This window comes from Papio anubis, chromosome 13 (assembly GCF_008728515.1).
Source record: "Papio anubis isolate 15944 chromosome 13, Panubis1.0, whole genome shotgun sequence".
NCBI lineage: Eukaryota > Metazoa > Chordata > Mammalia > Primates > Cercopithecidae > Papio > Papio anubis.
Genome location: NC_044988.1, coordinates 11379130 through 11406882, shown reverse-complemented (window position 1 = coordinate 11406882; position 27753 = coordinate 11379130). Strand labels below are relative to the sequence as shown.

The following is a 27753-nucleotide window of genomic DNA, read 5'->3' as shown; positions in this document are numbered from 1 at the left end:
ATAGTTCAAGCTCTATAGTCTATTCAACTTCAAGTTTACTTGTATTTGTACCTTCAATAACAATGTATTTTGAGGTCCACTGTTTCTTAAAAGTTGTAAGCAGACTTTTTCTCCTGATGCTAATAACATGTTCTTTAAAATCAAATTCCTCCGTGTAGAAACGAAGAAGGCCCAACCATAACTGCCCAACAGATTCGGTATTTTTTCCACATTCTGGCCAATAGGCAGGCTAGAAATAGAAGGGAACAAGGGATACCATGGTCTTTAGTGAAGTGTTAATATCAACATTCATTTGTATCTTAGGGAGTAAATTTGGATTTATTTCTAATTAACTAGAGCTCAATTATACAACTTTTAATCTTTACTCTACGACTTGGAGATAGAAGCGCTCAGAGTTTTCAGTGTCAAGTCTCAGAACACGTTAGTCGGAGGATCCAGAAATAGATTCTAAGAGCCTTGGTGATACGTAGGTTATTAGATCTCTTTAGTTCAGTGAAAGTCTTTCTAAACTCTGGGTACAAAAACCACAGAACAAATATTCATTCACTTGGAATAAAGTTACTTAACCACTTGGAATTATTAGGCATTAAAGAAATACTAGATATAGTCCCTAGAAATTCACTTGGCTTAGTAAAAATATTTTCACATCAAAGAAAACATCTGTAAACACTATTTTTTTTTACTATCATAAGATAAATAAATACAACAAGCAATAAAATAGTTGTTGGCCATCTACACTGTAGTATAGCTAATTTTTAGTCAAGGATATAGGAAAATCTTTACTCTTAAAATACGTACCAGTTCATCTATTTGATCAAAAAAATAAATATTCCAGCCATCAACAAATATTTCAGGTTTCTTTTCACCTTTGTATATCTGAAATTAATTTTTAAACTATTAGTATGGATTACAAACTTAATGCATTGATACAAAAACTTCTAGGAAAATAGGTAAAAAATTAACTACAGAACCACAGAATTTTCGAGGAGGAGAAAGGCTCAGAGATCACCCAGTTTTCCAGAGAAGAAATACAATTTCATTCATTAATACCTCTTGAAGGACAGGAATGACTGGTGGATTCCTCTGCTGGAGAAAATATAGCACCATAAGAGTATATGCATATGATGATAAGCTGCCTCTAGATGCATCACCAATATCACACATCTAGATAGAAGGAAAACAAAAAAGGAAAACAAAGAACAAAGGAAAGGTCTGTTTTCTGCTAACTTTGCATCCATTCTATTATCACTAAAAGTAAAGTGCGTATGTTGAGGACTAACATAAAAATCACATTTTCAAAGGCAAAACCAACCCAACCCAGCAAAGCAGTGGACAGTTGGCTACACGCCAGTTCAGGTCATTGTATAAAATTCAGAACAAAATTTTAGCTTTCTTCATAGGGTCTCCCAAATAGCTTTATGATGCATTTCACATGACTATAGTTCATTAAAAAATAGATTTATGTTTTCAACAGTGTTTAAAGATGCAATGAAATTTCCTGATAAGTCACAATAGGAAGCATACTCACCTTTGTAAATACTTTCATGGTATAGCACAAATACTTCACTCTGGGATCAATGGCGGAATAAGCAGATAAAAGCCTTGTGTTATGAAGGGCCTGTTAAAAGGAAATAACACTATAAGACTAACAATGAAGTGTAAAGGGTTTTTTTGGGGTTTTTTTTGGTGGTAGTTGTTTTAAATAATGGAGATGTGATCTCACTATGTTGCCCAGGCTGGTCATGAACTCCTGGGCTCAAGTGATCCTCCCCCATCAGCCTCCCAAAGTGCTGGGATTACAAGCATGAGCCACCAGGCGAACCTAGATGAAAAGATTTTAAGCTGGAATATTCTAAATAGGTTTACAGTGTGATTCATTTTAGGAAGAAGGCATTTCAACTGAAATTAACTTTTTTTTTTTTTTCCCTAAAGACAATCTTCATTAACTTACTAGACAATAATAAAGAATTATAAGTAACATCTGACCTCATGGCTTTTGTAGGTCCTTGGTCTGAACATCTAGAAAATAAGGGCTGGCGAAATAAACAATCAGTTCCCTTTCAGTAGACATAAGATCTCTCTGCAAAAACACCCCCAAAGGGTCAGAGAGGTCCTATAAATCCCTGAAACATATCTGAATTATCTTTGAATTCTCAGCCTCAGAACACTGCCAGGTTCACAGCAAGTAAGCATAACAACTCTTGAAAGATTGACTAAGATGAAATGAATGTCTTCTTTAACTTGAGGTTTCTGCAAGGTGAGACATTTGTTCCCTTTATCTCTCTAAACAAAAAGCCTGAAAAAAACCTTACCAATGTGTTATACAAACTGATATCTACTTCCAGACCACTTCTCAAATGGAAGAACTTCACAATTGGCACCTTTGCTGTTGTAATAGGTAAGATGTTTCTCAGACCTAAGTTGGGAAATAAAATGTTATCATTAAATACAGCAGCTGGAGATATAAGTCACTCTTACGTTAATGTTTCAATATTAAATGGTGTAAACCTAACTTTGGCCTGTTTCATTGCATTCATTAGGACTCATCAAAGAATTCCGTTATTAACAAACATCTGGGAAGATTAGTCTGGCAAAGTTTACATTTATTAAACACATTGATACTAGAACTACAAGACTCAGTCACTCCCCTCTGGGAACTTACTGGATTGTATGTACACACATGTGTACATTCTCTCCATGTGACTAGATCTAATTTGGAGAAAAGCCTAAGGGACAATCATCCTCCAAACAAGTTACTCACCTTAAAGCTAGAAGTTATGAAGTTAATAGGAATTAATTTCAATAGGAGAGAGGAAACTGCCTGAGCTAAGCTTTGAAAAAGAGAGAAAAACCAGCAAAAATCGTGGCAGTTGAGGGAATTTACCAGGCAAGGCAAACTGTACACAAAAAGCGTAGATGCCTGAAATAGAATGGTATGTTCAGGGAAGTTCCAGAGAATTGTATAGGTTACAGAATGAACATGAGGGAATGGAATATGAGGCATAGGAGATGGTGGAGAAACTGGGAAGGGCCCAACTACAGAACATACACATTTTGCTAAGAATTATCCTTAGAATCAAAGAGGAGCCGATGAACTGGTCTAAGCTGGGAGGAATGACTGACCACATCTAGTTAGACAATACCCCTGGCAGTGGACAGACTGAAAGCACCAGGAACAGAGGCAGGGTGGCCACTTATGAAAAATAACTGGGTGTGAACTTTCATGGTGGCATGGGAATACACAGCAGAAGCAAGGCACGTTCGAGAGCATCTGTAACTGGGTGGGGAGCAAGAGCTAATAAGAGAGGAGCAGGGCTTTAAGAGTAAGTGCTACCACTTCCTGAGCACCTAATGCGTGATAGGGATATGTAAGACTCCTTTACAAACATTACATTCTTAGGTTTATCACCCTCATCTGTAAGATGAGGAAACAGAGACCCAGAAAGATTCACAAGCTTAGGAATATGCAGCTGGTAAATTGTGGAGCTGGAATTCAAATCTAGGTAAGATTGACTCCCAACTTACACTGAACTTAGTGTGGGTCAGGCTAATTATCATTTCACCCGTTTTGTTGATTCCAAGGATGCCAATATCAACAACCATGAAAGAGGATTCAGAAGGAAGGGGAGATTAACAGAGTTGGTTGCTGCTGAAGCAAAGCAGTAAAGCGAAAGATAAGCTCATTCTGAGATGTCAGAGTTTGAGTTTCTACTGAGAGCGCTAAGTGGTGGTTTCTAGAAAGCAGATACATAGTAATCATATCATAGAACACAGGACAAAATAAGTAGGTAGAAGACATTTCAGAAAAAAATCTGTGTGGCAGACACAGGAAATGAAACTTAATCTGATGGGGAAAGGGGGCAAGGAAGCTCATTTTGCTGAATACTTAGAATATGCTAGGCTTTGCACTTTAATGTATTATCGTTCTTAAACTCAAATGCCATAGAATTGTTATTTCCACTTTAGAGATGAGGAACTGAGTGCTTGTTACGGAGCTGAGTGACTTTCTGGGATTGCACAGCCAGCAAGGGGGAGATGGAATTTAAAACCAGAGTCTGATTCCAGAACCTCCACCTAGTATTTGCTATCCCACCTCTAAATTAGACAGGGCCCTTGTCTTCATATCCTTCCCATTCTGGAATTTGACACTGTTGATCATTGTAACACTTCCAGGTCTAGGATTTATTCACAGCCTATCTTCCCAGTTCCTTTTCAGTCTCTTTTCTTAATTTCTGTCTAGTCTCTTTCTCTCAATCTCTCTCTTTTTCTCCAAGGCTTTCAATACAAAAAACGGTTTTACTTTCATCTTCAATTCTGACTGGCAACCCCATATTTCTAATTGCTTTCTGGAATGTTAACTGTTGGAGATTATATGCTCATGGCAAACTGAACACTTCCACACAGGTGGTTCTCTGCAAATATTCCTGGTTCTCAAATACCCAGATATAGACCTCAGTTCTTACTTCCTACTTGTAGGTACCAAATCTAGGAAATTTTCCCACTTGGAATCTCTCATATTGTTTTCCTGTTAGTACCAGTGGCACCCTGGCTGAGGTCCTGCTGCCCTGTCATCTAGATTACACTTTCCCTAAAAGACCACACCAGCTGCCTAAAAACCTTATGTTATGCTTTTATTGGGTCCTTTCCCTCCTGAAGAAATTCCAGTGTTTCCAAATATCTATAGACTTCACCTTATCTCCTAATATTTCCCATTTAAAAATCTCCAAATGTAGAGATTTTTACTCCAAATATTTCCCATTTAAAAATCTCCAAATCTCCAATCTTCTCACTGCTCTCCAAAATATCCCACAGTCTCACATTCACATCTATGCACTTAGAAATGATTTCTTTTCCCATCCTTTTCAAATCGTATTCACCATCATCCGAGATCAGAGCAACCTCCATCTCTTCCATCAACCTCCCCTGTGCAACTCTTTCCCACATTCTCTCTTCTTAGAAGTTATTTAACTGAATATTACCTTACATCGTTACATAGTTTGGAAGATTACCTTACCTCTTAAGATATGGAAGCTTTCAAAAGAAAAACATATAGATTTTTTAACTTTTCCACCATCCCTAAGTATCCAACACAGTGTTGTGCACATAGGAGGCACCCAATAAAATACCTGGGGAGACTGTTTTAAAGATATGAAGTTTTAAACACAGCTCTCTAGTTGTTATGAAATTCTTGTTCCAGGCAATCCGCATTCCATTATTATTATACATCATCTGTGTGCCTAAGTCATTTCTAATCTAAAAATGATCTGTTTTTAACATTGTTCCTTCTTAGGAAATATATACTGAGGTATTTAGGGGAAAGGACATAATGTCTGCAGCTTAATCTCAAATGGTACAGGAAGAAATTGAGAGCAAGCAAAAGACGGAATGATGAATCAAATATGGAAAATGTTAATTGGTGGATCTGAAAAAAAGCTATATGTGGAACTCTTTATGCAACTTTTGCTGCTTTCCTTTAAATGTGAAATTAAATTATTTCAAAACACAAAGTTATAAACCTAGCTCAATACTAAAAAATTAATAGTCATGCTAACTTAGTACTTTAGTTTCTTTGCACGACCTTCAAAACAAAACAAAACATGATCTTTAGAGGTGGAATTCCCAAGTTAAGGGAAATGTTTACTTCAATGACCAAAGAAAAGTATGTGTGTGTCTAGGTGTCAAGGCACATTCATGCTGTGACTTAAAGTCTGTTCCTAACCAAAATGTACAAAAACTTTTCATGGACAGACCATGGATTTTAAGCTCCTGAGGACAGGGGCCATACATTGTTCACTTTCATTCTCAGTTCTTAGCACAGAAGTTTGCTGAACTACATTTTAAAAGAAGATTTTTCACTGTTAACGGTATCCACAGCTGCCATGACAACAAAAGGATATGTTAACAGCATTTGAAGTGTGTGCATGGTTTACAAAATCTATACATTTTATAGCTGTAAATACTCTAGAAATTACCCAGTTCAGTTTTCTCAATTTATCAATGAAAAAAAGAGATCAGGCCAGGCGTAGTGGCTCACACCTGTAATCCCAGCACTTTGGGAGGCCAAGGCAGGAGGATCACTTGAGCCCAGGAGTTCAGAGACTAGCCTGGACAACCTAGCAAGATCCAATTTCTTAAAAAAAGAGATCACTTCAAGTGAACGACTTGTTCATGGTCACACACAGTTTGTTGAGCAGAACAGCTGCAAATTCAACCCACAAGCCCAGTCTGGGGTGCTTTCCTTGACACTTCACACCATCAGCAACTCCCACACTTTGACTTATACAATGCCAACAAAGGAAAAGAATTTACAGACTTTCTTGCCTGTCTGGTGCAGGCTTTGTCTTGAAATAAAACTGAGCTAGGCAACAATATGCACATAAATTATCACCAATTCCTCAGTCTTTCATACTTAAGCATACAAGATTTTAAAAAGACATTAATACTGTAATTATTCCATGAATGAGCCACTATACTGCTTCATGGCATTAGTAAACTCTAAATACGATTGGCCTTTCATGTCTGTGGGTCCTGCATCCCCATATCCAATCAAATACAAACCAAAAATATTTGAGGGAAAAAAGCAACTAATAAAAAAAACTAACGATACAACAATAAAAAATAATACAAATAAAAAATACAGTATAATACTATTTATATAGTATTTACACTGTATTAGATACTGTAAGTAACCCAGAGATGACTAAAAGTATATGGAAGGATGTATATAGGTTATATGCAAATACTATGCTATTTTATTTTTTATTATACTTTAAGTTCTAGGGTACACGTGCACAACGTGCAGGTTTGTTACATATGTATACACGTGCCATGTTGGTGTGCTGCACCCATTAACTCGTCATTTACATTAGGTATATCTGCCATTTTATATAAGGAACTTGAGCACCTAGGGATTTTTTTTATCTGCTGGGGAAGGGAGGGGTGAGGAGCGATGGGTGGGCCTGGAACTAATACCCCATGGATACCGAGGGAAGACTATATAAAACACTAATTAAAAGTCAGAAATACTTTTAGAAAAAGTTTACAAAGGTACCTGAATGTTTTCTGAGGACTCTTGCTAATTCTTCAATAGTTCTGACACAGTCCAATCCCTGCAACAAAGAAGGCACAAAGAACTTAACCAAAACTGGAAGACAGGTTCTGAAACTGGCTATAGTTTCCATTACCTTCAGAAATAATGTAATTAATTTCAAGTCAGTCTATATATATATTTTTCCTTTCTAGTTGGGTATTAGAGTCAGTATTCACAGGAAATATCCTGAGGGTACAAAAACCACTAAACACCCTACTTCCTAATTATTTTTGGGTGTGCAACAAAGGCTAAACTCAGTCAGTAAGTCTATGGACCCAGGGCTTCCAAAAAAGTCTCTGAACCATGGCTGAGGACCTTCATTTCTTCCCCTCCACATAATATCACTCGGATGTACCCCACGTCCCAGAATAGATAAAAGGAGGCTTCTGTGCCCCAGCTCATTTATTCTAAGTAGACCTTCATTATGGTTTAAGAGTTGATGAATTGCTGTGGAGAGTGATTAAGCTCAAATTATTTCCCTACAGGACTAGCCAGAATTATAATGTATGTAACTAAAGTCATACAGCAAATACAAATAGTATCTCAAATAAATCATTCTTTAAAATATTTGGGCTGACTCTATCAACATATGCCTTTTTGACGGTTATAAAAATCCCAGAACATACTTAGAATATTACTTTAGAAATGCCCTCAAAACTAGTTTATAAGCCATGTAAAAAAGTGAGTAAATAAATCAATCTTGAGGATGTATGATAGGGTCATTCCATATGTTGAGCCAATCTTGCTTATATACTTTATTCAAATTCAGGCTAGATCACTTTTGACTATTTTCCCAAATCAGATACATCCTCAAAATAGAAAGACTTGAAACTAAGAAAAGGTACAAAAAGGCCTTCAGCAACAGCAGCATCATTCATTTGGATATCTAGCATTTGGACTGCTGTTAAGGATTTAAAAGAATAGGGACTCAGCACTTCCCAGACTTTATACCTTTATATAGTGTTTTATATTTTATAAATGCCTTCAGATATCCCAGGGGCTGGCAAGCTTGTTTTGCTTTGCGTGCCATATGGTCTCTTACAACTACTAAACTCTGCACTTACAAAGTGAATGCAGCCATAGACATTACATATGTGAATGGGTGTGATTCTGTTCCAATAAAACTTTATTTACAAAAACAGGCAGTGGGGGGCTGAAGTTAGCCCAAGGGCCATCGTTTGCTGACTCCTGACCTACATGATCCATGATAATGTGTACAAACATCAGCAGAGGCAGGAGGAACAGATATTATTCTTTATCGATTATTTACCAAAGACCACATGTTTAGGTACTGATGAAACCAAGTTTGTCTCAAATCCAGGTCTCTGGACTATAAGGTTAAGTACTCTTACCATTTACCACACTGCCTGTCTGGTAATAAACTTTATAGATAACCTTATGTGGGTGTGTGAGCCAAGTCAGCACAGTAGCCAAGCCAACGGGACATTGGAGAGATTGGTTTGGCTATGTAGAATTCCCAGGCATCACTTTCCAATCCACTTTTTGCTACAGGGTGAAAGTATAACCTTTCTACTCCTCACATTCCTCACAACCTTTCTAAGCTTCTTAATGTATTTGGCCAGAGACTGTGCCACACAGCACACTCTATATGGTATGCCCTGATCAATTTGGAAAATACCAAGCTGCAATGTCAGTCTAGATTGGTTAAATCACACTGCCACAGCAAATGGAAGTTTTATGTGGTCACTGTACCTCAGCAGTTTCAAGTCCATTAATTGTCATACAGACGTCAAGGTCACTCTGTTTGAACCCAAATCCATTTTTGGAGGAGCCAAACAGGCTCAATTTAGTTCCTGTTAGGGATATATGAAAAGTAATAACTAATTACCTGAGTACATTTAATTTTTGATCAAAATGGCCCTCTCATGAATCAAACACACCCAGTTGTTTAACTAACCTATGTTAATCTCACACTTATGCTCTCTGATTAACTGGGCATTTATTCTAAAATCTTTTTCTCTCAAAGCTTCCCTTACATACAAGCTGTACATGGCAAGAAAGATTACCAGGTGCTTCTTTATTCTTAAATGCAAAGACATTTCAAGGAAAATGTTAGATCACCTCAACACATTTAATAATGTAAGCTTAGTTTTGACTCTAAACACACTATTCAATGAAATTCACTAGGCACTTGCTAGAATAAACCCTATACTGTTTCTGTTGGTAAACGAGGATTTGGCAGACCAAGGACCATCCTGGGTATATCACAAAACAACGGAAACCCTGATTCTCAAAATCAGTGTGCTTATAACACAAGAACTCATTTGGAAGAAAGGTCACACTACTTTTCTTAAAAATAAAAAATAAATCATTTACCTGGAAAGTCTTGTCTTATGAAACTTTCTAGGTTTTGCCGAATATGTTCACGAGCCTGTTCTTCTATAATTGTTGGAGAAAAATCCTCTGTTTAAAGATAAACAGACATATTGACAAGATAAGACTGTTGACGCTCTTAGAAAAAGCTGAAAAAAAAATTATTTTTTAGAAAATAAAACTTATAAGCTTAAACTTTAAAATTCCTAAATTGTTGTATCTTCTCAGTAGACAGCATTAACAAGGTAAAATTTGTTTTTTATTTTTGAGACAAGGTCTGGCCCTGTTGGCCAGGCTGCACTGAAGTAGCGTGATCTTAGCTTACTGCAACCTCTGCCTCCCAGCCTCAAGTCATCCTCCCACCTCAGCCTCCCGAGTAGCTGGGACTACGGGCATGTACCACCATACCTGGCTAATTTTTTAACAGTAATGTAAAATTTAAAATATCCTTTTTGAAAGAATCTAAGAAGTGCTCTTGAAATGGAAAGTAATTTAAACAGGGATCTCCACCTGGGTTTCCTGAAAGACACCAGGGTTACAGAAAGGGCCTTCAGGGATCGCCACCCCATTAAAGTGGGAATTTAAAAGTTTGTGAGCATTTGCATGTATTTTTTTTCCCTAAGGAGAACCTAGTTTTTTCGCAGCTCATAATATCCAAAAAAAAAAAAAAAAAGTTTCAAAAAAAAAAAAAAAAGCACTGGTTAAGAACACGTGTCCTCTGGCACAGGTGAACACCTGTGATGAAGCCATGTGAAACAAGCTCCTTCATTTTAAGCAGCTGAACATCTCTCCTTTAAATGTTTTCTTTTTGTGAAACTTTAAGCCTCTCTACACCAAAGCTTCCCCAAACTCGTGTTCCTTAAAGGGCTGTTATGTAGGCTATTAATTAGTGTTACTCAAAAAGTATTCTATGTTCAAATTTTAGAAATAATATTTCTCAGATGCCTTTATTATGCTAATATGTCCTGGAAATCTCTAAAGGAGATCGACCGTCCCTGAGAGAAGGGAGTGTGTAGCATTATTCCCTACTTGGCCTGGGTATACTTCTGGTGATGATATATTATTCACTGCATCTAGAAAATCATTTCAAAGGATGCCAGTTAGGAAATGCTAGTACTCTGATTTTAAGACCTACAAAGATCCTCAGCAAGGCAACTTTTGGCCCCTCACAGAGACAGTATTTTGAAATTCGTATTGAGATTTTATCCTCTCTTCCAACCATTTTGGGAAAATTATGAACTGAGACTCTTCAGAAAATACCTTTTTTTCTGGAAGAAAATGTCCCTCCCTTATCCTCATCCTTACTTTGTATCCTGGCTTATAACAGGCCATCCATTTTTGTAGCAAACTTTTCAAAAACGATTATATAACCTGGTCCCTTCTTTCTGGGGCCTGGATCTGCTTAACAGCAGGAGGAATAATGCCACCAACCTTTACATAGCCCAACTAGCCAGGAAAGTGTGTCCAGGCTTCAAGTAACTTGAATTTTAAATTTTGGCCGGGCGCAGTGGCTCACGCCTATAATCCCAGCACTTTGGGAGGTCGAGGCGAGCGGATTACTGGAGGTCAGGAGTTTGAGACCTGCCTAGCCAATATGGTGAAACACCATCTCTACTTTAAAAAAAAAAAAAAAAAAAATTAGCTGGGCATGGTGGTGCATGACTGTAATCCCAGCTACTCAAGAGGCTGAGGCAGGAGAACTGCTTGAACCCAGGAGGTGGAGGCTGCAGTGAGCTGAGATCACACCACTGCACTCCAGCCTGGGTGACAGGGCTAGACTTCATCTCAAAACAAAAAAAAAAAATTTTTTTTTTCTTGGCAGAGTAATGGAAAATTTAAATGGGGTAAGATGTTTAATATTTAATACTAAGCTTTAAAAAGAAACCTGCTGGCCGGGTGCCATGGCTCAAGTCTGCAATCCCAGCTGTTTGGGAGATGGAGCTGTGTGAATCACTTGAGGTCAGGAGTTTGAGACCAGTCTGACCAACATGGCGAAACCCTGTATCTACAAAAAGTATAAGAATGAGCTGGGTGTGGTGATGCATACCTGTAATACCAGCTACTTGGGTGGCTGAGGCAGAAGAATTGCTTGAACCCAGGAGTTAGAGGCTGTGGAGAGCTGATATCACACCACTGCATTCCAGTCTGGGGGACAGAGCAAGACTCTGTCTCCCTATCACCCTCCAAAAAAAGAAACCTGCTATGATTGCTATGTATCTTGATGCAACAACTATGCTGTTAATAAAAGAAAATACAGAAGACACTTGAAAAATAAGATCCTCCATTTGCTTGAGCCCAGGAGTTGAAGACTAGCCTGGGTACCACAGGGAAACTGTGTCTCTACAAATAATGAAAACATTAGTCAGGCATAGTGGCATGCATCTGTGCTCCCAGCTACTTGGGAGGCTGAGGTGAGAGGATCACTTTAGTCTGGGAGGCCGAGGCTACAGTGACTCATGACTGCTCTGCTACACTCCAGCCTGGGTGACAGAGTGAGATCCTGTCTCAAAAAATTAAAAAAATAAAAAATAAAAAAGATCCTCTCTGCATCTTTCCTCATCTTCCTTTGACAATTATTGCATGTCCCAAACAGAACAGACGTGACATGGAACACTTGTGGATACAATGGAGAATGGAATAGACTTGTTCCCTATTAATGTTTAGAGACCTAAATAGGATAGTGATTCTAAAGACTCGAGTAAATGTCAATTTAATATTTTGACAAATCAAAAGAAATGTGAATAACTTACTATAACACTGGATACAGACTTGATCTAAGATATTTAAAAACTTGGGTGTTAACGGTGGCAGAGGTTCTAGCTGGATTCTTTTGAAGTCTTCAGGACAGTCCTTCTTTAGATGACCCTCTCGTTTGCATAAACTGCACACTACCGTAGGAGACTGCAGGAATATGGCAAAGCAAAACAAGACTTAACACTTTATTTGCCAAATAAAGGAGTCTGGAATCATGTTTTAAAAGTACATAGTCTCCTATTCACTTTCCAAAGGAAATGAAAATGTAACACGCGTCCACTCAAATGATCTGAGAGTTGGGGACATCCTATGGTATCATTAGGAGAACGAGTTAGTTATTTTCACTACTAATAGCATTCCCTTCCTCTGCTAATTCCCATGAGTCTTAAGGAGGAAAGGAGAGCGAGCAGTCATATCAGAATGAAAGGCCAACTTGTTAAACACTACCAAAATAGGAAAACTCCTAGTATATAAAAATTGAAATTAAATGCATTCAAATTCCTTAAAGTCTCCTAGTTCCATATATGACTAGTGGTGGTACTGATTACCTTTCCTTTGGTGAAGATAAGTTTACTGAATTCATAAAAAAAATCAGACTGATCCACAGGTGAATTTTCTTCACATACATTTTCTTCCTTAAGACTTATTTTATTAAGTTCCACTAGGAGAGCTCCTTCTACATGTTTTCCACATTCTTTCAGGTCTTCATACTTAGCAGGGTCGCCTAACTCATCATCCTCTTCAGATAGGGCATCCTCATCCCCTGATCCCGTGTAGGTGTTGTCTAATTCATCTTCATTAGCCATGCCATCTTCACCTTCCCTTTGGTTAACGGTGAGTCTAGGTTCTTCTTCCTCCTCTTCTTCTTCGTCTTCCTCCTCCTCTTCATCAGAGGGAATCATTTCTGAAATCTGGCCCTGTACTGAGTGGGTATAGTGGTTTAGAGAGCCTTCTAGTTCCTCAGTGCCTTCTATAATTTCTCCATCAAGATCAGCCTTGTTATCTAAAGTAGCAAGTCCCTCACACTCTTTGGCTGTAGGATTTTGGAAGCCTTCTAAATCCAAAGAGATCTCTGACTCATTATTACGTGTGCTGCCATAGACAACATGCTCTCCACGTTTCTGATCAATAGCCAACATATGCTTGCCCTTCCTACCAACTTTCTCTTTCTCGTTTTTCCTTCCTGTTTCTTGATGGTGTACTTTATCATCCTTGTAATCATCATCGTTAACATCTGCTCGGATACAGTCTGAGTTTTCAGGGGGGACCCTGATGTGTTCATTTCCCATTTCTTCTGTTGGTGGACTTCCAAAGCTTTCAGTAGTCTCTTCAAGAGTAAGTGGCTGTACCTTACAGGTATTTGCAGCTGAACCGGTAGCACCGGGACCTTGAGCCAAAACTGAGTTTTTGAGCTTATCATCTTTTGTTTGCACATCTGGATCATGATTTATTACTTCTGAAACACATGTAACTGCATTCAGAGGCTTTGGAAGGCTGGATTTTGTAATTTTGTGTGGAAGAGCAAAATACTTGTATGTTGTCCTTAAACAGTGAAGTATATATTCAAACACAGGTTGACTATTTAGGGTTCTTGCCACATTTCTTTTAACAGAGTAGGGATCTGTAATAAAAAAAAAAAAAGAAAGAAAAAATCCATCTCTTCATATACTACTGTATTTCATGTTTTAAAACTTAGCCTGCTGCAGATAAAAACGGACAACAAACAACAGTAAAATTTATCTTGTATCTTACAGGCTTTAAAAAAAAAATAAACTGGGGGTGGGGAGTAAGAAAATAGAGTTTAAGAACAAAAAGCAGTATTTTCTGAAACATCTGCTCTATGAAGGGAAGCCATTCTCCGTTCAGAACTAGTACCCCTTCTCCCTACTGTGCTCTGTGACTGTGGAGGTAGAAAAGATGTTATCAGCGTGGCTCTCAGGCCCTTGGGAAGGAAGATCTTCCCACAAGGCTCTGCTGCTGAGTGCTCTGCCTCCCCACTCAGTCAGGCCCTGCGGTTTATCGAGCTTACCTCCACTCTTCTGCCCTGGGAAGCCCCATCACTGAATTGGCTGGACTGAATTTCAGGGGCGAGAGGGAGGCACCAGGAGGAGACACCACTTCTCTCAATCTTTTCTCCTCCCCTAGAACTCCAGCAGGTTAGGCAATTGGCCAGAAGAGCTGAGCCACAGAAACTGCAGGGGAGGGTTTAAAAATGTGAGATCCCCATGATTGCACACAGAATTTATGCAAAATGCAAAAAAACCCTCTTATGCAACATAAAGCTTGAAAAAAAATCAAGCAAAAATAAGAGAATTCCATTTAGGAGGTTCTTTAAATTATTTAAAGGAGGAGAATTAAGATTTCTAGAGGGGTTTCAACCTCCTGACTTTGCAAAGCTGAGAAGAGCTAGTTCATTTAATGATATCTATAGGGCACATCAGTGTGTCTTTGATAAAGTGATTTCAGTTAAATGAGCCTTCACTAAAAATGTGTTTTTATGAATAAGTTCTAAATGTTACTGTAGATATGTCAAAAATAACTACTCATTCTCTCTACTGGAGAGGAATCCAATGGAGAATGACATTTTTGACGAGAAAAAGTATTGTCCTCACCTTTGCAAAACTAAACAACTTCAACAATCCACAAATGGACTGAATTAAAAAATCCAGAGGTGAGAATGGTAAAGAGGAAAGGGGGATTTACACATCACTGTGAAAAACATACTTTAGGCATTTAAGTAGTTAAGCAATCTACAAAGAAAGCAAGGACTCAGCCAGCCATTACTCAAGTTGTTTATACTTTAAAAACCCAGGGTGAAAACAGTTTGATTCCTTGAAATGACCCACAGTAACACATGCAAGATTCTAACTATTTATTTCCCTTTGAGGGCAGGCCTACCTTACTTGTGGGAGCTGAAAAGAGACTGAAATAAAAAGCATGCTGTTAGACTGGTACCTTTAAAAAAAAGAGTCGGGGGGAATAAGATAAACATTTTGAGATACCTTCAATGGCAATGCGCTTTTTGGGCCAATCCTTCAATTCCCGAGATACCAATTCTTTGACACGAATACTTATCACTAAATCAGCCACATTAAATTCTAAAGCATAGAATCGCAGCAATTCCACCCAGAGCTGCCCAACTGGTACTGAAGGCTGGTGTTTCATATCCAATATTAATGACACCTATTAATAGCAAAGAGAAACATACAGGTTATTTCAGATGCAAGTACAATCTGGAAAATTAAAGATCATTCAAGTATCAAATTTAAAAAATCTGGAAAACCTTAACAAAGATATAAGCCTGACACTTCATCTAGATAAATCAATTCTAACTTCTATTTTGTTTGTGGTAAAACAGCATTACTTCACTGCATTATTAGGATTAGAGTATGCTATAATCCAGTCATTATCACAGGAACAGACAAGATGGGTTTTATTTATTTAACCAGACAGCGCTCCTAACTTTGAACTGTTAATAACAGGTGGAGAGGACTGTGCATAGGTTGCTAATATTCTCAGCACTGAACTCTTCCTGTTACTGCTGCTGGAGGCACCTTTATAGTCACAGACACACAAAAATGGACAGTAGCTAAAGGCATAGAGAAAAAGGAAAAACACTCCCCTCGCTGCCCTGAGAAGCTACATAAGCACACTGACTCTGTCAGTGGCAACTGGTTTTTAAAGTCAAGTAACTCTTGCCATCAGAAACTGACACTGGTTTTACAGTTAACAGACTTCTGACAAGTTGGACCATAACTGTGATGTAATATAATAGAAAGCACATATTACTTAGGATAGGGGAAAATATGGGCCCAAATAGAGATTCTGCCACGTCATATCTCTTAATTGCTCTGTGACTTAGCTTCCTCATTCTCAGACTGGTAGCACAACACAGTGGCTAAGAGAACTGGCTTTGGATTGGGACAAGCTGAGATTTGAAATCCAAACTCTGCCATGTACTAGCCGTGTATGATCCGGGTCAAGGTCTATAATCTGTCTAAGCCTGGGTTTCCTCATCTGAAAAATGGGGATAATAGTACCCACCTCATAGGGTTGTTGGGAGGACTGAGTGAGATAGTGTCTGTAAAGTGCTTAGCACAGTGCCTGGCACACAGTGTTCAAAAAATGGTCGCTATCATTATCTGCAGAGTAGGGATGATACCACCTATAACACAGGATAGTTATGAGGATTAAATCAGAAACAAGGGAAAGCATCTGGCAGACTTGGTTGCTCTCTGTATTTTTTCACGTAGGTATAGCCTTTTAAGTACAAGAAATCCATATATCACTGAAACACAATGTCACAACTGTAAGATGCTCTTAAGAGGTAATCTAGTTCAACTCCTGTATATTACAAGAGAAGGAACTGAAGCCCCACGAGTGCCCATGGCTTGTCAGAAGGTTGCACTGCCCAGTAGTGGCCGAATGAGAACAATGTCTCAATGTCTCCTGATCTCAGTACAATGCACACCATATGTAACCCCATAGTGTCTGAGGCTCACTTTATTTCAGAAGTGGCAGCATGATTAATCTTTCCAAAAAACATAAAAATGTAAAAATAAAGCATTAAATGGATTTACAGCAATAGCTTTTCCTATAATTCACACTGAAAAAAAGTAATTTCCTCTAAGGTGCACAAATTTGTCTCCAATCATACTTTATTATATTAAACTTCAAAACCAATGGTATATTTTTCTCAACCACAAAGGTTGTGTCAAGTAATATAAAGTCATCTGGTGGTTTTACAAGGCAGAACTGATTAAAAATGGAAGTTGTTTAGGTCCCAAACACTACAGTTTGAGGACACAAATAAACCCCCCAGAAATTTTAAGCATTATTACATTTTACCTCTTTATCCATAGCAGCATTACAAAGGATTTTTAAGCATCTCACTGAAATGACTTGATAATACCGTAACATGAAATTGGAGAGACCTTTGAAATATCTAGACTACAGGAACTTAAACCGGTTTTCTTTAAAACAGAGAACATTTTCTTTTTCAAATAAAATAAGAATAGCAGCTAACATTTACTGAGCGCTCACCACATGCTTGGCACTGAGTTAAGCATTCTGTAAGTAACCCTATGAGAGGGTACCAATATTATCCCCATGAGTAGGGAGGAAACTGGTGCACAGAAAGGCTAAGTCACTTGCCCAAGGACACACAGCTGGGAAGTGGGAGAGCTGGGATACAAATTCACATATTCTGGCTCCACAGCCTATACTCTTCTCCACTACAGAGACTCCAAATAAGAAACAGATAAAAGTGGTTCTGGTGGCAGCAGCGGTAGGGTGATACCACCACTCTCCTCCTCCTCCCCCCAGTATTCAAGGATTCTAGAAAACACAACTGGAAAATCTGATTCACCACTAACTCCTCATTTTAGGCATGAGTAAAACATGAACTGGAGGAGTGACATGACTTGTTTGTATAGAGCTGGGATTCGAATCCAAGAATTTTGTGGATATTACTGTCAATTTACCCCAAAAGGTAATGGGAAGATCAGGGGTCTTTCATCTATTTGGGAGAGAATCTTATTTTATTACTAGGATCATGACATTGCAGAGATTTTTGTTTGAAATTCTAATGGCTATTCTTTCCTTGTGCATAAATTCCCCTGCCCACTCCCAACAGTATGGGACCAGTACATTAAATCATATATGCATTCGCTGTAATTTTAGTAACTGAAAGCTAGTTAACCTTTCATACATTTAAACCTCATAATACCACCTAAGACTAAGCTCTTTGTGGATAGATACGGATTTGCCTTTGAATTTTGAATCTCTTTCAAAGGACTCAGCACAAAGAAACTACATAAATAACTGTGGATTTAGTGATCTAACTTTTTTTTAAACCTTTTCTCATTACTTGTCGATTCAAGGTACTAAATAGACTGGCAAATGAAAGAGCCATGAAATAGTTAAGATAGTCAAGGAAAGAAGAGGAGACTGACTAATCCACAAACTTCACAATTGGCAGTTGAAATTGACAACTAGAAACAAACGAGAACAGACCTGTCCCCTTTTAATGGGCGTTTCTCTTGGTGCCTCTTCTTTCGCTGTGTCTGTATCCCCTGCAGCACTGTCCGTATATTCCCAGATCACAACATCTGTTTCAATGTCTTTAAGGTTGAAATTCCCCAGTTTGCTTAATGAGAATCCTTCAATCTAGGAAAAATCAGACACATGTTAAAATAAGATAGAAATAATTTTATATCAAACACAGCCTACTAATCTTGGAATAAAAAAAATATTCAGAGTTCATCGAAAATACAAAAGATATAATTAGCATCTATACATTTAAAAATATTTTTAAAAGTAAAAAACAAGGCTTTGATTTGCTAAAGGAATGGTGACTTTGTGAAATAATTCCTCAGTAAATATTCTAAGAGTAGGCAAAATGGCCTAGTGGCTGACGTCATGGGTTCTGAAGTAAAACTGCCTGGTCCCAAATCTCAGCTCCTTCATATACTAGCTGTACAATCTTGGGTAAGGTACTTACTCTCTGTAGGCCTCAGGTTCCTTTAAAAAGGGTAACACTAGGACTTCCTTCATGGGGCGGTTATGATATTAAAAAAATGACCATAAGGCACTCAGATAGAGGTAGTATCTGCTTGTAGCATATAGCACATAGTAACTGCTTAATAAATACAACTATATTGCTAGAAAATGAAAATTACAAGAACTAGATCCAGTTAATTAGAAAATAATTTTAAATACTATTAATTCTGGTTATGCTGGACATTTTCAAAGTAAATTTTATGTGCTATTAATGAATGTTAATGCAAAAGAAAATGGTCCGGCTGAAAAGGCTCGTGAAATGTCAAACAGAGCTGAACAGGTTTCTTCATTGTATGATGGGATTCATCACAGCCTTTAAAACAGGTTAATGAACAGGCCAGGCATGGTGGCTCACGCCTGTAATCCCAGCACTTTGGGAGGCCGAAGTGGGCGGATCACCTGAGGTTGGGAGTTCGAGATCAGCCTGACCAACATGGAGAAATCCCGTCTCTACTAAATATACAAGATTAGCTGGGGGTGGTGGCGCATGCCTGTAGTCCCAGCTACTCGGGAGGCTGAGGCAGGAGAATCGCTTGAACCTGGGAGGCAGAGGTTGTGGTGAGCCGAAATGGTGCCATTACACTCCAGCCTGGGCAACAAGAGCGAAACTCCATCTCAAAACAAAAACAAAAAACAAACAAACAAACAAAAAAACAGGTTAATGAACAAAATAATACGGGATGGAGTATGGATGTGATATCACATTTCCCAAATGTATTTTTATACCAAATGGGCTACTTCATTGGTTTAGAAGAGAGTGATCCTTCTAATCACTCATGCATTCCTTTCCAGGGCCTGAGTAACCTGGCCCTTTTCTACTTCTCTGATTCTTCTATCTTCTTGACTCAGAGATGACACCTGGTATTCCCTCTGCTTAAAATGCTCTTCCCCCTAACAAAGTGACAGAGAGTATGACTCATTCTCTCTCACTTTATTCAGCTCTGTTCAAACGTTTTCTCTAAAGAGCTCCACATTTATCATTCTCTGTCCTCCTTACCCTGGTTTATTTTTCCTCAGAGAAAGTACCACCACTGCATATATATATATATATATATATATATATATATATATATAAGTCTCTTGCCCCAGTGGATGTATAAATTCGAGGGCAAGGATTGTGTTTTGTTCACCACTTCCTTTTTTTTTTTCTTTCTGAGGCAGAGTCTCACTCTGTCGCCTAGGCTGGAGTGCAGTGGCACGATCTCGGCTCACTGCAACCTCTACCTCCTGGGTTGAAGCAATTCTCCTGCCTCAGCCTCCCAAGTGGCTGGTATTACAGGTGCCTGCTACCATGCCCGGCTAATTCTTATATATTTTTTTTAGTAGAGATGGGGTTTCACCATGTTGGCCAGGCTGGTCTCGAACTCCTGACCTCAGGTGATCCACCCGCCTTGGCCTCCCAAAGTGCTGGGATTACAGGCATGAGCCATCATGCCTGGACCCATTCACCACTTTTAACAGTAACCCCCAGAATTGTTAGTGCCTGGCCATGGTAACTGCTTAGTAAAGATTTGTTGACAGACTGAACTAGTCTTCTACAGAAAACACTTTGAAAATATTAGGCGTAGTGATTGTTTCTTGGTTGAATGTATGTATTCAAGATTTTTCTCAACTGGGTAGCTTGCCTTTTTATTTATTTAGTGATGTTTTCTGAAGAGCTGCAGTTTTGGAATTCGATCAAGTTTAACTTCTTAATGTTCTTCTTTATTGATATGGTTTATGCTTGTAGTCTTTTAAGAAATCCTTTCTGCAAAGGTTTTTCCCCAGGTTTTCTTCTGGGAGTTGCAGAGTTTTTAACTTTTACATTTAGGTCTTTGACCCAGTTTGGTTTCCAGCTTTTTGAGGTGGACCTTTAGGTCACTGAAGACCTTTCTTTTTGAATTTAAGCACTTAAATCTAAAACTTGCCCTATGCACACTATTTTAGCTGCATCTGACAAATTTTATATATCTTGTTTTTTTTTCTTTTTTTTTTGAGATGGGGTCTTGCTCTGTTGTCTAGACTGGACTGCAGTGGTGTGATCATAGCTCACTGCAGCCTCCACCTCCTGGGCTCAAGCAATCCTCTCCTCTGGGACTAGGGTGTGTGCCACTATGCCAAGCTAAGATAGCTTATATTTTTATTATTATTTAGTTCAAAATATGTTATAATTTCCCACTTGAATTCCTCTTCAATCTATGGAATCCTTTCAAATGTACTACGACTTATTTTAAGAACCAGCATAGGCCCTCCTCTGGGAGGCCAAGACAGAAGGATCACTTGAGCCCAGGAGTTTGAGACCAGCCTTGGCAACATAGTGGAACCTTGTCTCTTAAATCAAAAAAACAAAAAGAACCAGCACGTAGTCTACCTTGATGAATGTACCATATGGACTTGAAAAAAATACGTATTATCCAGTTTTGGGGTGTAGTGTTTTACCAATATCAATTAGGTCAAGGCGGTTGGTATTGTCTATCAGTTTATACTGCCTATACTGATTTTTTGTTTAGCTAACACAGTCAATTGATGAAGGCTGTTAAAGTCTCCTTGTCTGATGGTAGAATAGATTCCATCAATTTTTACTTCATGTATTTTGGTGCTCTCTTAATATGTGCAAACATTTACGATTGTTTGGTCTTCCCAATGAATTGACCCTACCCTAATAAAATGTCCCTTTTGTCTTTGGCATGTTTTTTTCACTTGAAATCCATCTCACCTGATATTAACATAGCCTCTCTCGTTTGGTTACAACTTATATCTTTTGCCATGCATTTACTTTTAACCTATAAGTCTTTACATTTTAATTTATTTCTTCCAGACAGAATATAGTTTTGCTTTTAAAATTCATTCTGAATGGGATCTAGTTAAAATGAAGAACTTTTGTACAGCCCTATCAACAGAGCAAACAGACAACCTACAGAATGGGAGACAATTTTTGCAAACCATACACCAAAGGTCTAATATCCAGCATCTATAAAGAACTTAACAAATTTACAAGAAAAAAAGAAACAATCCCCTTAAAAAGTTTGTGCAAAGGGCATGAGCAGACGCTTTTCTGAAGAAGACATACATGCGGCCAACAAGCATATGCAAAAAGCTCAACATCACCAATCATTAGAGAAACACAAATCAAAACCACAATGAGATACCATCTCACACCAGTCAGAATGGCTACTATTAAAAAGTAAAACAAAAAACAGATGCTGGCAAGGTTGCAGCAAAAAGGGAACACTTTCCTCAAAGAGCTAAAAGCAGAACTACCATTCAACCCAGGAATCCCATTTCTGAGTACATACCCAGAGAAATAGAAATCATTCTACCATAAAGACACATGCATGCGAATGTTGACTGCAGCACTATTCACAATAGCAAAGATGTGGAATCAACCTAAATGCCTATCAGTTATATACTGGATAAAGAAACTATGGTACATATACACCGTGGAATACTATGCAGCCATAAAAAAACCAAGATCATGTCTTTTGCAGGAACATGGATGGAGCTGGAGGCCATTACCCTTAGCAAGCTAACATAGGAACAGAAAACCAAATACTAAATATCACAAGTTCTCACTTATACGTGGGAGCTAAGTAATAAGAATTCATGGACACAAGGAAGGGGAACAATGGACACCAGGGCCTACTTGAGGGTTAAGGGTAGAAGGAGGGAGAGGAGCAAAAAAAAAAAAAACTATTGGGAACTAGGCTTAGTACCTGAGTGATAAAATAATCTGTCCAACAAACCCGTGGCACGAGTTTACCTGTATAACAAGCCTGCACATGTACCTTGAACCTGAAAGTTATAAATAAATAAATAAATTCTGGTAATCTATGCTTTTTAGTGGGGATATTTAGTCTATCAATATTTAAGGTGATTACTGATATCACTGGTTTTAGGTCTAACATTTGAGTGTTTTCTGTTTGTCCACTCAGACAAAATTTCCAGTTGGTTCTTTGAATATTTCCTACTTCTCTAGCTGACATTTCCTATCTCCTCATTTATTCCAAGTGTATTATTTCCTCTGTCATGAAGCATAGCTATAATAACTGCTTTAATGTCTTTGACGGTTGCATCTGGGTCATCTTGGAGTTTGCCTTTGTTCATTTTCTTCTCCTTTGAGAGTAGGTCTCACTTTCTTGACTCTTTTGGAGTAATTTTGGATTATATTTTAGATATTGTAAATATTACATTATTAAAATTTTGAATCATTTATTTTACTCCAAAAAGTGTTTTTGTTTTAGCAGCAGGTAATTAACTTGTTTAGGCAAACTGGAAATTATCACACCTCCAGTACATTGTGGCTCAGATCTTGGATCAGTTCTTTAAACCTTGGCTCCTAACTATATTCAGTCTGCCCCACACAGGCCTGGTTTAGGAGTCTGGCATTAAAATTTTGAAGAATTCTCAGTCATTAGTCCTTCAACTATTTCTTCTGTTCTTTTTTCTCTTTCTTCTCCTGTTGGTCTTCCCATTATACATATGTTTCAATCTGGACTAATTGACCCAGTTCTTAGGCATTCTCTTCCTTTTTCCTCTCTACTTTTCAGTTTGAGAATTTTCTGTTGCTATCACTTCAAATTCACTGATTTTTCCTGGCTATGTCTAGTCGACTAATGAGCCCAAAGGCATTATTCATTTCTGTTACAATTTTTTGGATTTCTAGCATTTCCTTTTAAATCTTTTTAGAGTTTTCACTTCTCAGCTTATATTACCCATTTATTCTTGCATGTTGTCCACTTTTTCCATTACAGCTTTTAGCATATTATTATTTTAAATTACCGGTCTGACAATTTCAACATTTCTGTCATATCCAAGTTAAGTTCTGATACATGCTGTCTCTTCAAACTGTGCTTTTTGCCTTTTAGCATGCTTTGTAATTTTTTGTTGAAAGCTGGACATGATATACTGGGTAAAGAGGCTTTTAGGATGAGGTTTTGTTTATCTGGCTGGGAATTAGGATGTTTACTGTTTTCTGCAGTTGTCGTGGCTGAAACTTCCTCTGGTGTCCTTGTTTTTGTCTCCCTTGTTGCCTTTGTGTTTCCGTAAAGACTTCTTACAAAAGGTCTGAGACTTGTAGTTCAGACCTTGTGATTCCTGGAGAGGGGAAACACTGTATAGTCCTAAGATTAGGTCTCAGTCTTTTAGTGAGCCTGTGCCCTTAGACTGTGACCTTCTTAAGTATTTCCCAGTCCTCCTACTACCACCCTTACTTAGATGAGAAAGGAAGGCTAGAGGGGTGGAGTTAGGTACCTCCCTTCTCCTGGCTAGTAAAACCCAAGGTGGTTAGGCTTCACTGAAATAGTACCTCTGGAGCGCAGGCTTTCAATAATAAAAGAACACTCTGGACATTATTTCTAAATGGCTACCTTTCCTCTCATCCTGCCAGAAGCACTGGGAGATTTTTCTCAGGTCTTTACCCTCAGAACTTAGTGGGATTCCTGGAGGTATAACTCACGCAAAAGTCTGAGGAAGCCCTCCTAAGCATGGGACAAATTTTTAACCCTCAAGCTTGTCCAAACTGAGCCTTGGGAAATTTGTCAATTACACTTTAAATTTTTCTACCCTAGTATTGGCTTCAGTGGCAGGATTCCGCTCCTGGCCTTCTGCTCTGGTAAGCTGTGCTTCACTGTATTACCCTGCTCTCTAATTTTGGGGGCAGTGGTTTGCCCATGACATCAACTGTCTGATGGATCCAAAAAGGATTGTTGATTTTCCGTTTGTTCGGTCTTTTTTTTCTTGTGAGGATGAGAGTGACGACTTCTGGGTTCCTTTCACGCCAAACTAAACTGGTTCAGGAGTTGGCCAGAGACATCCTGAGTTTTTACACTCAGGGTTCTTTTTAAGGGTTTTAAGGGTTCTACTTCTGTTATCTTTCGTTTCAGTTCCTCCTCCTGTACCCCTTATCTGCTGGTGGCCCTGGTTCCTCTGGCCAGGAAGAGGACTGATTTTTGTGTTAAATCAGAGCTGCCCTTAGGGGTAGAGCTACAGAAAAACAGGAGACTCACTCTGTGTTGGTCATTTGCTCCAAGTTTTGACTCCCCTCTAAAGCCTGTTAGCATTTGTTCAGTCTGCAGGATATTCATGCTGTTGTTTCTGTATTTTGCCCAGAGTTTATAGTTGTTATCTGCAGAAGGATCACTTGATTAGGAGTTCACACTTCCACACCATAAGTGGAACTTGACTTTCTACTGAAGAAAGAAAGGACTATAACATTTGTTCTCCTTCCTTGTTTCAGGAGTTTTACATTCATTATTTCATTTACGGTTCAGAATGACACTGAGGCTCAGAGATTAAATAACTTGCTCAAGGATGTGAGTGGCAAAACCGAGATGAGTCCCAGTGCTGTTAAACCTGAAAATTACCCTTTTTTCTACTATATTATCTCGCATCTCTAAAGTATGAATATCTGCTAAGGACTAGGTTTGTATAATACAAAATTATTCTTCATTCACAACTCACTATGATTAACCTCAATCATACCAAGATTTAAGGACAATAAAATGGGATTTTTGATTGGGAATAAAGGTCGGAGAGGATTGGAGTCTCCAACATGGAAGAGATCTGGGTAGGCTGGGACAGAATGACTAAAAGATTTGTGAAAAGACAGATCAGAAAACACGTGCACAATACACTAAACTTCTTGACAGGGAATTTGGTCTTGTCCATCTTTGTACTTCAGGGACTACTACAATGACTAGTCTACACAATGCTTTAAATATTTGGAAGGAATTAACATTTAGATACTTTCGCGTACATAATTATGAGGACCTCATTGGATTTTCTGCAGAAATAATGTATGTAAAATATCTAGCATAAAGATACTTAATAAATATTCGTTCCTTTCTCTTCACTTCCTAACTAGTTTAAAATGTTGAAAACCACAGGATCATTTTGGTTCAGGTGGTAGCGTGCCTTAACGGATTCAACGATTTCAATCCAGTGTTTGATCACCACATACCTGCTTTTGTCATTAAATTATGAATAAACAAATGATCCAATCAAAATCAAATTGAGGAGCACTTTAGAGAGTTTCCGGTATCACTGACAAGGAAATAATATGCTGGCCATAGGAAAGGGTATCTGTACTACCCTGAAGTATCCTTAGGAGAATCTCATCACCAGAAGAGGTTTTTCTTTTTCCTGCATTCTCATGTTAATGACAGATGACTACTTAGAGAAGATCAAGACACATGAAAAAGCAGATCTCACTCAGTAAGACGGCAGCGAGTAAGGCAACTTATCCAACTTGTTTCAGGGTTTTTTTAGGTGCAGGAGTCCAACTGATTTGATTCTATCCTAAATTCCTGTCTCTCCTAGATCAAGGTGAAAGGAAAACTTCAAAGACTTTCACAGATTCCTACTCGGGTGTGCTGGAAAGAGTTATTTATCAACTAAGGGTTGACTTTGTTCTCTTGCTCTTTTTTCTACCAGGACAGTAGTCTGGTAGCGATACCCTCTCATGGCTCTGAATTCTCTCATTTCAATACTACAGGCACAAAGAGAAGTACCTTTAGATTACTAGGATACACAGCATGCAATAATCCCTTATGCCAGGACAGTTTTACAAGTGAGTTATTCTACTTCAGTCTTTATTCCCAGGGCCTGATAGATAAAAGTCCCTGCTTAATCTCAGCTTATTAAGTATAAGGAAAAAATTCTCTTTAAATATATTTTTTGATGTGTACCCATTGTTAAGAACTCCTTAAATGATGAGAGAAACCTATGTGCATTAAGAAAAGTAGTTACAATAGCCAATGTGTCAAAGTAAGCTTTTCACTAAGGGGTCTTTCTATAAAATGGGAGTCTTTCTACACATAAAAGTATATCAAGGTAATACCAAGGGATTAAAAATAAGGTTTCTAAGAGGATGAGCTAATATCATTTTGACTCTTTCGGATGGTCTCTTCTTAAATCTTATTTGAACAAATCGACTCAACATTAATTTATCCAGAAAGAAAGAGTGATCACATGAATTCTAATTCATCTTAAAAATAATGTCAAAATATTATTCAAGAGATGACTATTAGGTTCTGCAACTTGTGGTACAGGTAGCAATCTCAATGTTTATATATATATATGTGTGTGTGTGTGTGTATATATATATATATATTTTTTTTTTTTACAGGTTATGGAGAGAAATAGATTAGAAACAGAAAGTAAGTTACAGTGTACCAAATGCTTCCCACAGTCTGTCTGTCTGGAGGTGATATGTAAATCCAAGTATCAATTTAGAAAACTGTACCCAAAAAAAGAATGTACCAAATGGTAAATTTACAGGGTCACAGTCTCTTGTTCGTCTCAGGACCACACATATTTCAAAAATTAAGAGATTTTGCAGTCTAGAAAGGTAATAATATCCCTAAGCAGGTTATAGGGCAGCATACTGAAATCAAACACATTAGTATTTCAGCAGTGAAAGGTATGAGTATTCACACTAGTAGAATAAATAAATCCATTATCAGTTCTGGTTAGGTGTCTAGATTTTGAAATTATGCAAAATTTAATTGTGGACCTGTAATAAAATCAGTTCACATATATAAGCAAAAAAAATGTTTTATACCCATGATCCTAGATATACAGGCAAAAGGGGTTCTTTCCTCTGCTGAAGAAAGAAAATGGCCATCAGGGCAAACACATAAGGTGGCAGACCTCCTTCTTCAGGGCGATCTATACTGCAAAGCTACAAACAAGAGAAAAGAAAGTTAAGCATTCTTTTTGTATGAATTTGTCATTTACACGATTTGGCCTAAAACCTGTAACCTCATTCTTGTTTACTACATGATTTACGGTAATTCTTCAGACAAAAATAGCAGTTATAAAATATACAACTTCCTTATACTTTTGCAACCACATATTGTGGTTTTAAGTGATAGTTTCAATTTCGAATATTTAATCCTGTTAACCATACTCACTTGTGGATGGCCCTAAAATATTATTTCCTATTTTATTTTTTGATATACATAGTCAATTCATTCATTTGGTTAGAATACATGTTAATGAATTAAAAATATTTGTTCAGTTACAAATGTAAGCCA

At 38.0% G+C, this 27753-nt stretch overlaps 1 protein-coding gene across 12 annotated transcripts in view; it reads right to left on the bottom strand.

Moving 5' to 3' along the window:
- TUT7 (terminal uridylyl transferase 7) overlaps positions 1-27753 on the bottom strand; it is a 65201-nt gene that overhangs the window by 21078 nt on the left and 16370 nt on the right. For 11 of the 12 annotated variants that reach the window (XR_004177808.1, XM_031654078.1, XM_031654075.1 and 8 more), the window contains exons 10-22: positions 27279-27398; positions 18194-18346; positions 15181-15361; positions 12727-13799; positions 12175-12325; positions 9428-9514; positions 8804-8904; positions 7052-7109; positions 2313-2416; positions 1529-1618; positions 1051-1164; positions 799-876; positions 52-229 (exon numbers count right to left, since the gene is read on the bottom strand). Coding sequence is in view for 11 of the 12 variants with exons in the window: in XM_031654078.1 (XP_031509938.1) it covers positions 52-229; positions 799-876; positions 1051-1164; positions 1529-1618; positions 2313-2416; positions 7052-7109; positions 8804-8904; positions 9428-9514; positions 12175-12325; positions 12727-13799; positions 15181-15361; positions 18194-18346; positions 27279-27398 (2488 nt within the window). In the remaining variant the exon portion in view is untranslated. Of the gene's footprint in view, positions 1-51; positions 230-798; positions 877-1050; positions 1165-1528; positions 1619-2312; positions 2417-7051; positions 7110-8803; positions 8905-9427; positions 9515-12174; positions 12326-12726; positions 13800-14207; positions 14371-15180; positions 15362-18193; positions 18347-27278; positions 27399-27753 lie in introns of all 12 variants that reach the window. The other variant, XM_031654084.1, reaches the window with a different exon arrangement.